The 17,090-nt window shown below is 41.3% G+C and overlaps 1 protein-coding gene across 1 annotated transcript in view; it reads right to left on the bottom strand.

The window, feature by feature from the left end:
* Positions 1-11,712, bottom strand: part of NDUFS4 (NADH:ubiquinone oxidoreductase subunit S4) — a 54,895-nt gene extending 43,183 nt beyond the window's left edge. Inside the window, exon 1 of the mRNA XM_024210115.3 lies at positions 11,557-11,712. Coding sequence (XP_024065883.1) covers positions 11,557-11,642 — 86 coding nt within the window. The 5' untranslated portion in view covers positions 11,643-11,712. The remainder of the gene's footprint in view (positions 1-11,556) is intronic.
* Positions 11,713-17,090: the final 5,378 nt, after the last annotated feature.

Raw genomic sequence — 17,090 nt, 5'->3', positions numbered from 1 at the left:
AGGTAACAGCTCCTACCAGTCACTGAAGACAAGCACCACCCAAAAAGCTGTCTTTGGGGCTTTTCTGATTACATATTGAGGTAAATACTGTCTGAAGTTGAAATTTGCAGTGGAAAACTGTGACTCCACAGTTGACTGAGTTATAATGCCCAAGGCTACAGGAGACCTCTACTGAAGGTCATTTTTGTAACCCAAAAGGCAATATTTTTCCCACTATAAACTAAAAACTTGGTGTCTTTTCCCCTATAAGGATATTTAGGGAGACAAAAAGGTGCAACTAGATGTAATGAAAAGTAGTTAAGAACAGGAAATTTAGCCTAAAAACAATGAGATCTCCTTCTGGTCAGATTTATCAGTCTGTGAAATAGTTCCTCCAAAAAAGTGATAGAAGCCCCAATACTAGAGTCATTTAAGATCTAGTATACAGAGAGCACTAGAAAATAGACTTTTGGGAAAAATGAGTACTACCAAGAAAGTAAAATAGATGACATAAAAGGTGTCCTTTAAAGCCGTCCTTCAAATCGGCTTCTGTACCCAATGACTGGAAGATCGCTAATGTAACGCCAATATTTAAAAAGGGCTTTAGAGGTGATCCTGGCAATTACAGACTGGTAAGTCTAACGTCATTGTCAGACACATAGAAGAACATAAATTGTTCGGCAAAAGTCAACATGGTTTCTGTAAAGGGAAATCGTGTCTTACTAATCTATTAGAGTTCTTTGAAGGGGTCAACAAACATGTGGACAAGGGGGATCCAGCAGACATAGTGTACTTAGATTTCCAGAAAGCCTTTGACAAGGTCCCTCACCAAAGGCTCTTACATAAATTAAGTTGTCATGGGATAAGAGGGAAGGTCCTTTCATGGATTGAGAACTGGTTAAAAGACAGGGAACAAAGGGTAGGAATAAATGGTAAATTCTCAGAATGGAGAGGGGTGTCCCCCAAGGGTCAGTCCTAGGACCAATGCTATTCAACTTATCCATAAATGATCTGGAGAAAGGGGTAAAAAGTGAGGTGGCAAAGTTTGCAGATGATACTAAACTGCTCAAGATAGTTAAGACCAAAGCAGACTGTGAAGAACTTCAAAAAGATCTCACAAAACTAAGTGATTGGGCAACAAAATGGCAAATGAAATTTAATGTGGATAAATTTAAAGTAATGCACATTGGAAATGACCCCAACTATACATACAATACGATGGGGGCTAATTTAGCTACAACCAATCAGGAAAAAGATCTTGGGAGTCATTGTGGATAGTTCGCTGAAGACGTCCACGTAGTGTGCAGCGGCAGTCAAAAAAGCAAACAGGATGTTAGGAATCATTAAAAAGGGGATAAAAAATAAGATGGAGAGTATCTTATTGCCCTTATATAAATCCATGGTACGTCCACATCTTGACTACTGCGTACAGATGTGGTCTCCTCATCTCAAAAAAGATATACTGGCATTAGAAAAGGTTCAGAGAAGGGCAACTAAAATTATTAGGTGTTTGGAACGGGTCCCATATGAGGAGAGATTAAAGAGGCTAGGACTTTTTAGCTTGGAAAAGAGGAGACTAAGGGGGGATATGATAGAGGTATATAAAATCATGAGTGATGTAGAGAAAGTAAATAAGGAAAGTTATTTACTTGTTCCCATAATACAAGAACTAGGGGCCACCAAATGAAATTAATGGGCAGCAGGTTTAAAACAAATAAAAGGAAGTTCTTCTTCACACAGCGCACAGTCAACTTGTGGAACTCCTTGCCAGAGGAGGTTGGGAAGGCTAGGACTATAACAGCGTTTAAAAGAGAACTGGATAAATTCATGGAGGTTAAGTCCGTTAATGGATATTAGCCAGGATGCGGAAGGAAGGGTGTCCCTAGCCTCTGTTTGTCAGAAGGTGGAAATGGGTGGCAGGAGAGCGATCACTTGATCATTGCCAGTTGGGTTCACTCCCTCTGGGGCACCTGGCATTGGCCACTGTCAGTAGACAGGATACTGGGCTAGATGGACCTTTGGTCTGACCCAGCACGGCCACTCTTATGTTATATTCTTATGTGTTCTACCATCACCACTAACTTCTATCATCAGGGCCCTGCATACGCTGGGATTCCACTTCCCCTGAAAGTATTTGGAATTTTGCCCAATGGCAGCAGAATTCTAAGTTTTGGCTGCTGAATTTATGATTTTACTGAAGCTATAAGCTCAACATTTTGTTCCCCCTATTCCCTGGGTCAGAACATGGCTACAGCTTCTTCTTTCCATGCAGCTTTTACCACAAGGTGGAATGAATTACATAAGTAGAGCATTCTCACACCCTTACTGCCCATAAAAGCAGAAGCCAAAAAGCAGGACAATAGCTCTCTTGTCTCCCATGGCACACATCTTGGTCCTGATGAGCCAACATGGAAGTTGCGGGGCCAAGCCAATGTGCTGAAGGTCTCGGTCACAGCTCTGTCTCACACAGGATGCAAATATGCAGGGCTGGATAAAGCAATCTGGAGTCCTGAGAACACCACTACATGGGGCCTTGCATGGCTCCCCCATGCCCCAGAGCCTCACCCACCCTCCATCTGGAGTGGTAAGAGCCCCCCTCCTCTCTTACAGAGGCTGTAATATGCTTCTCATCCAGGCTCCAGCACTTCAATTTTAATCCAGTCATGGACTTGTGTGGCATTGTGTATCTTTATTTTCTCAACTGCAAAGGAAGATAGCTACTTGACCTTCAGAAGAGAGTTGGGGATTAAAGTTTATGTAATGTTATGAAAATATAAAGTGTTTATTATTCCTCGCAGACAATGCCAAATGGAAAGAATGTTAGTCACAGGCACCCCTACAGACACACTACAACTACAACAGATATACCCATAGTGTTAAACAAATCTGTTAAGGGAGGGAGGGGGCATTACTAACTTTATCTGCTGTTCCTGCTATGTCCTCTGACAAAAGAACAATTTAAAAAGAATCTCTCCTGAAGAATAGTATTCTAACAATATTATTTAAATAAAAATAAAACCTCTGATGTGTCTTTTGCATTATTGACACAGCAGATATTTCCAAAGCCTATGTCTACATTTGCATTAAGAAAGGCTTTCCAGTGCTCACTCTAAATCTGATGATGACACATCTTCTCTAAGATGCTGTACCTGAAACAGGTTAGCAACTGTCATATACTAATATTAGATGCAGCTGTGTACTTCCTGCAACATGCTAGTCATTCCCAACTTGAAAAATCTCAGCTATGGTAAGTGACCCAATACCCCTTTCTAATATTCTTCCACCTATTAGTTAAGAGAAAAAATTGTTGTAAAAACCAAGATAGCCACAGGTTCTTGAATTCATTTAATACTAGATACAACTATCTCCTCAAAGTACCAATTATGGAGAAATTTAAATAATCCATCAATAACCAGATATCAAGAGGACACAAGTAATGAATATGATTCATCTGCCGACTGGCAGAGAATGACATGTCAATTGATTGCTTATTACTAGCTATTTGTATTCTGGTATAGGTCTCCACTGTGCTAGGCACTGTATAAATACTATTCTCTCTGTGCATAAACTATCAATGACTCTGTTCCCCAAGATCTGCTTTACAACCACAATATCAAACATCCAACTGCAAGATGTGCATAGGCGTATCTCAGCCACAGTTAACCTACCTAGGCTTAGTTCTGGGTGTGCTGAGGTGACTCCATTAGTGAGAAAGCAAACAAACATTTTTCTTGCTGTGATTGTGGGTTGTTGTTTTTTTTACATATATATAAAAATACATATTTTAAAAGAGAAATTGGAATAAAAATGTGTCTTAACTTTTGAGTATTACCTTCCAGAGTCAAAATATTGTTACAAATCCACTATGTCGTAAGAAAAAAAACAATGTCACTACTTCTAGAACTTCAGTATTTAGTGATTTGTTTGGCATTGTAGTTATTCCAGACAACCAGAGAAGCACAAATTAACTAACACTATTTTAAGAGGTATGCCAACATGACAGGTAATACTGGAGTACAAACAAGAAAGCAACCAAAAGAAAACTTCATTAAACATAAGAGTGGGAGGAAAAAATCTGTTTTCCAAATGAAAAAATAAAATTTGGCACAGAAGTTTATATATCTGAAAGGAAGCATGTCTTAATAGAATTGAGAGCACAGAATTCGGAGCTAGGCAATGAGAGTTATTTTGCTACTGACTCACTCTGTGACCTTGGCCAAATCAATTAACAAATCTCGTCAAAATTTTCATATTTGGGCACCTAAACCCACACAAATTACTGCAACTCTGACATTATAATCAAAAAGGCTGACAAATGAGGTGCTGTAGTCATCCTGAAGAGATCAGAGTATGAATGAGAGGCTGCTAGGCAACTCCCTGACACCACATTCTACAGGCCATTACCCTCTGATCCCACTGACGGGTACCAAAAGAAATTACACCATCTGCTCAAGAAACCCCCTGAAGAAGCACAGGAACAAATCTACACAGACACACCCCTAGAGCCCTGACCAGGGGTATTCTATCTGCTACCCAAGACCCATAAAGCTGGGAATCCTGGATGCCCCATCATCTCAGGCATTGGCACTCTGACAGCACGATTGTCTGGCTATGTAGACTCTCTCCTCAGGCCCTATGCTACCACTCCCAGCTATCTTCGAGACACCACTGACTTCCTGAGGAAACTACAATCCACTGGTGATCTTCCAAAAAACACCATCCTAGCCACTATTGATGTAGAAGCTCTCTACACCAACATTCCACACAAAGATGGACTACAAGCCGTCAGGAACAGTATCCCCAATAATGTCATGGCAAACCTGGTGGCTGAACTTTGTGACTTTGTCCTCACCCACAACTATTTCAGATTTGGGGACAATTTATACCTTCAAGTCAGCAGCACTGCTATGGGTACCCACATGGCCCCATAGTATGCCAACATTTTTATGGCTGACTTAGAACAACGCTTCCTCAGCTCTCATCCCCTAGCGCTCCTACTCTACTTGTGCTACATTTATGACATCTTCATCATCTGGACCCATGGGAAGGAGGCCCTTGAGGAATTCCACCATGATTTCAACAATTTCCATCCCACCATCAACCTCAGCCGGGACCAGTCCACACAAGAGATCCATTTCCTGGACACTACAGTGCAAATATGCGATGGTCACATAAACATCACCCTATACCAGAAACCTACTGACCGCTATATTTACCTGAATGCCTCCAGCTTTCATCCACACCACATCACATGATCCATTGTCTATAGCCAACCCCTAAGATACAACCGCATTTGCTTAAATCCCTCAGACAGAGACAAACATCTACAGGATCTCTATCAAGCGTTCTTAAAATACCCACCCGGGGAAGTGAAGAAACAGATTGACAGAGCCAGAAGGGTACCCAGAAATCACTACAGGACAGGCCCAAAAAAGAAAGTAACAGAATGCCACTAGCCATCACCTACAGTCCCCAACCTATCCTGAAGGACGATCCCTCACTCTCACAGACCTTGGGAGACAGGCCAGTCCTCGCTTAGTCAGCCCCCCAACCTGAAGCAAATACTCACCAGCAACTACACACGACACAACAGAAAAACTAACCCAGGAACCTATCCCTGCAACAAACCCCACTGCCAACTCTGTCTATTCAGGGAACACTGTCATAGGACCTAACCACATCAGCCAAACCATCAGGGGCTTGTTCACATCCCTCGACCCCGCCGCTTCCCGCAGCCCCCATTGGCCTGGAGCGGCGAACCATGGCCAGTGGAAGCCGCGATCGGCCAAACCTGCAGACACGACAGGTAAACAAACTGGCCTGGCCCGCCAGGGTGCTTACCCTGGCGAGCCGCGTGCCAGAGGTTTCTGACCCCTGCTCTATGTTCTCAAGACTGGTTTCTGATTACTGTGAACATATATCTGCATAGCTACAATACATACAAACTCAAGAACAAGATTCAACTACTACTCTGGGTTTCCTATTTTGCTTGGACACAAAGTGTGCATTTAATGACAAGCTCGGAGAATTTTGCCACACCACCTCCATAAATACATCTCTGCTTTCACATACTGATAGTCGAGTAAGTACTTATGATGTACTACTCCAATACTAGCAATCAGATTCATAACATCCTTGCAACAAAATTATGCCTGGTAGGTAATACATCATTCAAGAAAGATCATCTATCCACCACAGCACATGTAGTTGTCAGAAACTGAAGAAAAATGTTAAAGGACAATCTGACATTGTAGGATGCATGTTACTAGATGTTGAACATGAAATCGATTACTTTTGCCACAGAAGGAAACAGTTTTCCACTCTGACCTGAAATACATCATGAAAAAAAGAGTGTGCTTACTGTAATTTCCACTCCCTCTAGAAATGTGGATTGCACTTGCATTACTAGTTAGAGTACTAACCTTCAAAACATTGATCTAAGCAATTCTAATGTAGTCACTCCTATGTCCTCTGTGTCAGCATATTAGCTCAAGTCATCTGCTGCTGGCCTGTTTGGCTCACCACTAACCTAAAAATGCCACGAATGCCCACTGATTCAGGAATTTAGCATCCATGCACTGGCATTTCCTGCCTACACAAGTCAGAAATATTGCTGCTCATTCAATTCTTTTAAGCAAAAAAGCAAATACTTGTCATCCCTCCTCCCGCTTCCACCTTGTGCTTTCAATGATTAGGTCAACGTTGTTGAGAAGTTCAAATATGGCATGTTTTGCGAAGTACCTAACTGCCTTGGCATGGTAAGCCACTCCAACTGGAGTCATAAGTAACAATCAAGGTCATCTAGAGAAGTTCTCCTCTAGATTCTCATCAGATTACTGGAAAATGATCCCAGGAATAATTTTCAAACTCAAATGACACCCATATTGTCCTGCCCCAAAACTGAGAGAAATATCAGAAGCTTCATGTGCACAAGACTGTAAGATTCGTTTAGGCCATTGTAAATGAGCCTGATGCTTGAAGTTACTCATTCTAATTCTAGACAGCTTCAATTCAAACTACCAGAGAAATTCTCTTTTTATAACCTAGGTGTGCCAGTTGCTTTTGTACTGCATCAATCCTCTATCAGTATGGACCAAACCCTATTTTGAACTTGGATAAGAGAAAGCATTGTGTTGCTACAAGACCATCAAGCCAATCATTCAAGTACCCTCATAACTTAAAATTCTAGCATCTTATTCAGGGATCTCTTGACAAGAACACTACCTTTTAGTGGAATGACAGTGGCCCTAATCAGGCCTGGAACACATTTTTCAACTAAGGACAATGACATACCCATATTCTTACCAAAATCACTTCAGAATCCATGCAGAGCAGATAAGATCTCAGTTTAAATTCTCATCCAAAAGAGATCCCCACACAATAAACTGCAAGGTATACAGTTTATCTGCCAATGAAAGATGAAGGGTGATGTCAACCTTGCTAGGAACTGAATCCAAGGTTCCAGAATCCACCTAAGTATGTCCCTTATAGAGGAACCAGCATCATGGTATCTGAATGCTTTACCAACTAATTATTCCAGAATAGGATATTAAGCTATCCTATTTGACATTCCTTATAGGAAACACTTTCTCTAAGACTCAGCCAACTCTGAATGGTAGTGTTAAATTGAGGACCCAAAATATAGCAGGCAAGTCACTTGTTACCACAGGACCTTATGACAACATCTATTACCTTAAAAAAATGTAAGTGTTCCTTTGAGGCTCCTTTAAGTTTATGGTGACAAAATTAAATTGGCTGCTCTTCTATAAGTAAAAGCCACAAGAAAAGCAGGAGAATGCCACACTGCACTAACATCAGATAAGACAATTCATAATGTAAAGGTACAAATATATATATCAAGAAGTTATTAAAAGGAGAACCAAGGCAACAGACAGGCCGAGGGGAATGCAGTGTCTAGGAACTCATGAAAAGAAACCAGTATTGGCCAATCCTAACAAAACTTCTCATTTACTTTAATAAAAAGTTTTAGTTATACAAGGAGTGCATGATCAAGACTTAAGAGAACTCTCGCCACCCTCAGGCTCTGAAGATTTTGGCAAATCCTGCTACATTAGATCTAGAAATAATTAAATAGACAAAAGTTGCATCCACCTACAAGATAGAAAACTCCTTGTATAAATATCATGTGAAGTCTGAAATTCCTATCTTCATCTCTTGAGAGAGAGGAAGCAAAACCAAAGAATTTCAACTAGAATAAGAAAATTCTAGAAAAAATGTAGTTTAGATGTAGTCTCTGTAGATTTTTCTTCCAAGTCCTCAAAAAATTTCATCTTATGACAATTTCAATATAAGACATCAAGAAGACCGAGGTCTATGCAAATTATTATTATTTTGTTAAAAGCAGCAAAGTTTAAGAGTTGAGATATAACACCTTAAAATCAAGCACATTATGAAGGTGTACTGACATTATCATCGTAACTCAGTATCTTTCTGGCACATTGTCTTCTTCAGGTGGGGTGTGTGTCAAAATACCAGGACCCTGATCCTGAAAGTTGCTGTATATGGGCAGATGGGTGGATCCATGCAGAGCTCATTGAAGACTCGAACGCAGCTGCTGTTAAAATTCCTACAGCTGCGATATTTTTGATACAACTATTTGTGTGGCATTTGACTGCAATGCTACAATATTTCAATTAAGAAATGCTAATTTTAGGAGGTTCCACCACCCTACACCCACACATACTCTTATGTGGGTAAGATTGGGTAAAGCAGCAGAGTAAAATTTTCACAACTACTACTACTAAAGTGTAAGTTCTTCCCGCCATGGCCGGATTTAGAGGCAGGCGACCGCCTGGGGAGCCGGGCTTGGGGGACGCCAATTCAGGGTCCTATTTTTGCTGTTAGTGACAAAAGGGAAAATAGAATGTTCCAAATAAAATGTTTCAGGTATTCCGTATGTAGATTCATTTTCACTAACCTCCTAGAATGTTCTGGACCTTTGTAGAATCTTGTGGACCCTTCCAGACTTTCTGAGAACTACATTTTCCTCAAACCTCCTAGAATGTTGTCAGCCATCCCCTCATGGGTATATAAGGGGCGGGGCATTGCCAGTCAGTCTTATATGACAGGAATAAATTATGCATCAAAGTCATGAAATGGGCTACAAATAAAATAAAGAATAAGGCATTCAAAAGTTTAACAAATGGGAGGGGAACACGCTGAAGACATTCCTCGCCTGGGACGTCATTTGGTCTAGGGCAGGCCCTGCTTCCAGCATCATGTTTCTGGGCTCCTGAGGAATTTTTATGTAATTTGCTCCAATAAGCTTGTCACATGCATCCCACTTTCCTCTCTTATTCTACTTAACTGCCACTTGATTTAACAAAGATAAAATCAAATTGAAGGGTTTTTTAAAAAACTCAGGACAGAAAATGGTCACAACTTGGTATCTATGAAGCTGCATGATTTAATTTCAATTTATTTGTGAAGAATTATGGGGGGTCCTGAATCTTCTGGGACTCTGATACCCTGTGTTCTGGGTCTAAAATAAATAAATAAATAAATAGATAAAAAAGCACGAATGCTGTTTCAGGCTGAACTCACAATTTCCTTGATTGTGGGTGTTTAAACTCAACCTTAAAATCATTCAGAATCAGGCCTTGATCCTCCAATTCATTGTGCACCAGTCAACTGCTGTGCCCATGCAGAGCCCCAGAAATTTAATGGGGCTCTATGTGCACATAGCAATCCATGGTCATGCAATGAACTGTGTACCGTAAAGTATTACGAACCCTGAACTCCTCACAGAATAAAGGTTCTATTTTCCTTTTTTTACTTATATGACTCCCCCCCCCCCATTACCACAGTAATCACATCTGCAAAACACCCCTGTGAAGTAGGAAAATACTATTTTGCAGAAAGGAGACTGAGAAACAAAGAGACCAAGTGACTTGCCCAAGGTCACATACAGGAAGTTAAAGGCAGAGAAAAGAATTGAACCTGGGTCTCTCAGTCCCAGGCCAGTGCACTATCCACCATCCTTCTTAAGTATAAACAAAGGTCATTTTGCTTAGTTAAATAAAAACCTCAAGCATTTAGTTTGTTTTTTTTTTTTTTGTTTTTTTTTAAGGCTTTTTCAGTGCTAGCTTTATTTAGAATCTCTTGCTACATGTAATTTTAACTCATGTTTCACCTTTGTGCATCAGAATTAATAAAAGCTTGACTTATTAATAAACAGATTCTAAAGAATTTCACAACAGATGCAGGAATAATTTTACACAGTGCTCAACGGCTGTCACCTCAAGGAGGAGGACATCAAGAGCACCAAAACAACAGAGGGAGAAAGAGAGAAGGTTAATATGACCAAGGACACTCATCCAAAAAAGACCACTGATTCTTGATGTTCAACAGAGGCTCTTTTTGTTTTTGAGATACATCTGGGGAGAAACCTCCCTCGCAACGAGCCGCATGGAACTCATTTTCTCCCCTGAAGAAGGAGAAAGGGCACCAAGATAAGAAACTTTGGTCTGAGGGTGTTTATACATCTCAAGCCTGATGTTTAGAATAGTGGTTCTCAACCTTTCCAGGCTACTGTACCCTGTTCAGGAGTCTGATTTGTCTTGCGTAGCCCAAGTTTCACCTCACTTAAAAACAACTTCCTTACAAAATCAGACATAAAAATACAAAAGTGTCACACAGCACACTATAATTGAAAACATGATTACTTTCTCATTTTTACCATCTAATTATAAAATAATCTACTGGAATATAAATACTGTACTTACATTTCAGTGTAATACTTCAGCCTGCTTTTCACATGTGAGCCTTGTCTGAAGCTCAGATCCCCATGCCACAGGGGGCTACACAGAGCTAAGTTACATGTTTCAGCCCCTAGATGAGTTGAGTACCCCCAGAAGACCTCTGCATACCTCCAGGAATATACATACCCCTGGTTGAGAACCACTGGTTTAGATCACCAAGCCTAAGGTCTCCGGCTTAATAAACAGTAACACAGAAGTCTTTCAGCCTTCAAGACATTTTGCAACCATTAACTAATCACCAACTTGTTGAGGGGGCCAGAGGAAGTGCCCAGGTGAACAGCCGCTATATTTGATCTGTAACACCAGAAGGGTGAGGATAAAGCAAAAGCACAGCAGGGGGGCAGGGGGGAATCACACCAGGGGAGCGGAATAAGGAACAACACCATTCTCTGTCTTCCTCACACCTCGGCAGGCGGCCATGGCCCTCGGAACCTGCGCACCTTGGGCCTGTATTTCAGCAGCGCCGAGCAAAGCCCAGGTGGCCAGTCGTGGCAGGTGCCAGAAGCGCTGAGGCCAGGCCCCTGGTGAACACGGGCTGCGGCGACACAAGCCCCTACGGGGCCCGGGGAGGGAGGAATGGGAAAGGCCCCGGGAACCCCTCCCCAGTACAGGGGCTGCGAGCGCCGCTCACACTGGGCCTCACGGGGTGCTCGCTCTCCCCGGCGGGGCCGGAGCAGGCGCCCGTTATTCCCCCCGAAAGCAGCCGCCCCGCTGACAACAACGGGCCCGCGGCCGGAGCCAGTCATACCCCGCCCTCCGGGCCGGGACCGGGAGGGGTGTCCAGGGCCCCCGTTACCTGGCCGGAGTCAGGCAGGCAGCGAGCGCGCCTCTCCCCCTCGCAAGCTGCCTCCGAGCCGCTGACATTGACAACGCCGCCGCCATGGTGGTGGTGCCAGAACCGCTGCGAAACGGCGGCCTCCCAGGGCCAAAACTCCTCCGCCCAGAGAGGAAACGCGAAGGCGCCAATCATCAGCTACCTCCCGGCAAGCGGGGGACGTGGGGAGAGGGAGAGGAGATGGCGGGGAGGGAGACCAGGCAGGGAGATACCTGGATCTTTCCGATTTTTTACCTCCAAGCCCCTAAATTGTAAAATAAAGACGTCTAGGCATTCTTAGTGTTTCAAAAAATCCCAGACCCTGACATAGTGTGGTGCAAATGCACTACAAATTGGTGCAAATTGGCACCTAGAAATGTTTGGGCCTATTCCTCTCCTAATTATATGTCATAAACAGAGAACAAAAGAATGCTCCTCTTACGCAAACAATTCAGACCCTGATGCATCTGGAAGCAATATCATTACAAATATCCTGATTTAGCAACTGGATCCTACTAGATCCATCTAAGTTTTGGCTACAAACCTGTTTTACCATCTAAATGTAGTGGACGTGCAGCTTTCCCTAGTCGACTAATATAATCCATATTCCAACATGTTGACGGGGTGCTGAAACAATTTTTATAGTGGGAGTGCTGAAAGTCATTGAACAAAACTATAAACCTTGTATATGATGGAAACCACTTCAAGCTAGGGGATGCTACCACACCCCCAGCAGCCCTATTTCCAGCACCTATGCATGTTGTGGTTCACTTTCTACAATGAATGACATTAGAACCACTAATATCTCTAAAAGTGGAGTGATTTTTTTTACTTCACAGTAACCGGGGAGGTAAATTACACTACTGACATACATATATGTTGTAGCCAAGAACATACTATGTTGTTAACGATATAGAAGAATTCCTGTAAAGGAAGACTCAAATGCAATTGGTTAGTAATAATACTATTTGGGTCTTCCCTGCCAAAACCAAGTGAACCTTGACAGATTCAGTTGCTGGATACATGTTTGTGTGGTTCTGTGGTACCATCATATACTGAGATCTGAATTATTCGGAAGGACTAGAAGGAATTGTTTAGATGGTAAAAATGGGGCCATACTGCCAAAAAGCTAACAAGACCAGGAAGATATGGGTGCCAAATTAGAATTTTTGCAACTTTCTTGTACCAGAATGTGATGTGTCCTGATTTTTTTGGTGAAATAGTAGGGACAACACTTGTTCTCAGATTTGACTGTACAACTTCTGGGTTTGTGGCCAGCAGTTGGCAGGTTCTGAAAGGACCCGGATGCCAAATCCAAGTTTTTGCAGTGCTGATTTACTGGGGCATACCAGTGTTTAGATTTGTAAGGTGCAGCCGAAGCAGCTAAAGATCTATTTAGTGGAAGTTTGAAGATTGGAACCAAAAACTGGCAGGGCCCAGGTGCTAGATTCAAGCTCTCTGGGACTATTGTACTGGGATCCATTGGGGTCTGGGTATTTTATTTTGTTGTTGAGGGAGTAGGAGCAGGAGCAGCCACACTTGTTCTCTTTTTAAACAATGGACTTTTTGAGGTGGGACCCACAACTGGACAGATCTGGGTATTTGCAGTGCCATCATACTGGGATGTGCTGGGTACAGACTTCCCCCCCCCCCCCATAGGAGTTGCTTCTACATTTGTGCAGTAGAATTAGGAGGGATGAAACCAAAAATTGAGGTGCCAGATCCAGGGTTTGGTGACCCCATCATGCCAGGATGTGTACTAATTTTATTGGTGCAGTAGGAGCAGCTATACTTGTTCTCTGTTTAGGAATTATAATTTAAGGGATGGTTGTCAAAAATTGGCTGGATCCAGTAGTATCCTAGAGTCAGATGCAGAGTTTTGCAGTGCTGTTGCACTGGGCTGTATTGAGGTTAGAGTTGGTCAAAAAAAAATCAGAATTTTTTTTTTGCATTGCTTAAGTCGACTGATTGATCCATAGCAAATCCTTAACTTAGGTCTGGGCTGTACATAGAAGTTGCACCTGCTTAACTAAAGATATGATATTGCACTGATTTAGTTAAATTGGTGCAGTTTATTGTGGACACTCTTATATCATTTTCAAACAGGTTTACCTTGGTTTAGCTGATGATGTGTATCCACACATAAAGTTGCACCACTTTAACTAAACCGGTGCAACATCATTCCTTTAGTTAAACTGATGCAACTTCTATGTGCAGTCCAGACCTAAGTTAACTCCTTAGAAAATTTATGTGTTTCATGCATCCAAAAAGAGAATTCAGCTAAAGTCTTAATTTTTGAGACAGCAGCAAAACAGGAATTACTTTGGGAACGTCCACACTCTAATGAAGACTTAAACATTTCATTTATAATGTTGGCTACAGGCTGGTCTACTATCACAGTTGTACTATGAAAAAAAATCCATCAAGACTGAAACAGTCTGCATGGCAGCACTAATTGTGCTGAGTAATATTTATCTTCATGGTACCTATTGTTTTCTATAAAGATTTAAGGTAATATTTCCCCTTTAAATATGTGTGAGCAAGTCCCATTGATTTCATTGGTTGTTGCACACATGTTGTAAGTACTCAAAAAGAAAATTTAACTTTTTATTATTATTCCTTTTCTGTAGGAATAGGATTCATACAGATGGTTTTACTCCGCTTCTAAGTAGATCAGTCTGACACAGAGAATTCATTGCTGCAAATAGATAGCAGAGTAACCAATGTAAAGCAAAATTCTACTAATGTTCCCTAAATTATTATTATTTAATATTTGTGCTGTGCAATGTGCAAACATGTAGGAAGTAGCCCCTGTCTCAAAGAGCTTACCATCTAAAAAGACAAAGAACAGAAGACTGGGGTGGGGGGAGGATACAACATACAAGTAAACCAATCACAGTGATGGCAGTTAACATGCAATATTAGCTCTGTTTTTATTTGTTTGTTCTATTGCTTTTATATATGGAAAATGTAGTTTAAGTGGCCATTCTGACATAGGCCCTGATCCTGCAAACATTTAAGCATGTGAGAAGTCCCAACTTAATGGGTCTACTCACATGTGAAAAGTTACTCACATGCATAAGTATTTGAGGGTTTGGGGCTTTACTTTGAAAAAGTGGCTTCTTTGGTTCCATTTTGTAGCCAGAAAACTTTATCTCACTGATGAAACGTCAGCCACAATTCTACTTGCAGTTTTTTTGCAAGTGTTTGCAGTGGAGCAAAGTCTTTTCCCCTGTTGTAAACCCTTCTAAGGCGTGCATGCCAAGATACTATTTAATGGAGGATTTTGCTTCAGAAGCCAATTTCTATCTTAAAAGATCAGTGAATATAAAAATGTGGAGTGTGGGAGGATATGGTGTATCTAAGTGCAATCCTCAAATGGTAGCCAGGTTGGTGGGGAAAGGGACAGTTTTCTTCAAGTCTGTTTGATTGCATGTGACATTTACAATAGAGCTGGAGTTGTCTGGTTTTAATTTTTTCCCTTTTGTAGGGGTCTTCAATGAAACACCACAGCTCATACAGGAGGGGAAAAAATTAAAACCAGGCAACCTCAGCTCCACTGTAAGTTTTACATGCAAACAGACTTACAGAAAAACTCCCTTTATCCCCTGCACTTCCATCCTTGTGAACTAAAAATTAAAAACAAAAGCAACCTCCCCCTCCACACACTTTTTATACCCACTGCTGTCAAGTGATACATTGACATGTACCCCAAATCTTTTTAACTATTGCCCTGGAGGCCATCAAGGAATCCCAACTGACCCACTACCATCAGAGTGAGCAATGGGAGGCTGCTGGGATGGCAGCTCACTTCCCTCAGGCTTGTATAGCTGCGATCCTGAGAGATCTCACCATCCACCACTGGCGCAAGTGACATAACCCACAGGGCTTTAAAAATCCCTTTCAGGTGGTTATTGCTGCCATGGTGGAGAGAGAACTCCTTCCACACACACCATCCCGGCGAGTGACGTCAGGCCACTGGGATTTACAATAAAAACCCTCAGGCTTGTCTAGCTTGCCAAGGCTCAGAAACTGCTTTTATTGTTTGACGTCAGCAGAGATCAGTTAATCTTTTTTGTATTGTTTATTTGGGCAGGGGCGCGCAACTTTAACATCTGTGGGGTAATTTCTGCTTCTTCTTCTTTACTTGAAACAGGAGGCAAAGCAGATTTTAGTCTGAATTTTTATAGCCATCTGTTTTCTCATATTTTGGGAAGATTTTGGTTCCCTGACTGAGCCATTTTGGATGTCTCAGAGCAATAAAAGGAGCGCAATTCATATTGGTTCTAGTGCTGTAAGCAGCCCAGGTCAGAAACACCTTGATAGATAATGCTATCTGATCACCATCTTTTCTGAGAAGAAACCCTTGCCTAGTTCTTCATTTGAAATTGAGACTTCAGGAAATGTTTCTATCCAATATTGAAAAAAACTGCTATTTGATTAGAGCCTTGCCTACCATTTTCAGTCCCATATTAAATGGAACCTCTTTAGTTCATCCATCTTTAGAATCTCTGCTGATCCTCTTAAGATTATATTGTCAAAACTAAACTTGGCTAGTGAGGTCACAAGTGGTTTGGGACATAGGGCATTGGTTGTAAGAGAACACAGTTTGATATGAAAGAGAGGGATTCTGAGTTCTTGAATAAAATAATATTATTACAAACACAATGCCATAAAAGCAGATTTTTCTATATCATATAAAGTAGATGTAAATAAATAATAAAAAAAATGTTGAGTATTTAGAAAATAAATAACAGAAAGGACTCCCTGATTAACCGATCATTTATTTAAATGTATACACTGATCATATCTTTACACAAGTTTTTGTTTGTCTAGTTTATATCACTGGATGTTCACCCTTACACTGCTCTGATCCTTACTGAGCCATGTAAACACGTTTTAGAGCCAGGATGCAGCACAAAGTAGCCTCAATGCACTAGAGAATCTGGCCAATGATATGTCAAATGTTTCCTATCAATTGTTTCAATATGTTCTTAACTTTTTTGACTCAACATATCTCCGACAGGGCTTGGACTGCAAACTACAGATTTGATTTATTTGGTTGGTCTTGCTGAGAGAAATGGCATTAATGATTTTGGAAGGATTAGTAGAAGAAGAATAAAGATATATAACATAAAGCACTTGTAATACAGTGGCCATTCCCCACACAAAGGTAGGTGGAGAAAGAGTGAACTAGGGTCTCATTAGAGCATCATATAGGAACATCGGAATTACTATACTAGATCAGACTCAGGGTCTATCTATTTTAGCATCCTGGCTCCAATGGTGGCTGGCACCAGATGCTTCAGAGGAAAGTTAAAGAAACCTCATAATAGGCAGGTGTTGGATATTTTGTTCCCAGCATGAAGGTCTCATCCTACTCTCTGTTATTTAAGATGGGAAACAGTAGGTTTTATCTCCCTTCCAATATATTTTTGTAGCATTAACTATTATAACTCTGGATATTCTTATTATTCATATAAATGTCCAATCCATCTTTGAATTTTGCTAAGTTC

Source organism: Terrapene carolina, unplaced genomic scaffold (assembly GCF_002925995.2).
Source record: "Terrapene carolina triunguis isolate 2854851 unplaced genomic scaffold, T_m_triunguis-2.0 Scaffold69, whole genome shotgun sequence".
Classification (NCBI taxonomy): Eukaryota; Metazoa; Chordata; order Testudines; family Emydidae; genus Terrapene; species Terrapene triunguis.
The sequence above is the reverse complement of the archived record's forward strand: the minus strand, read 5'-3'. Positions and strand labels throughout refer to the sequence as shown.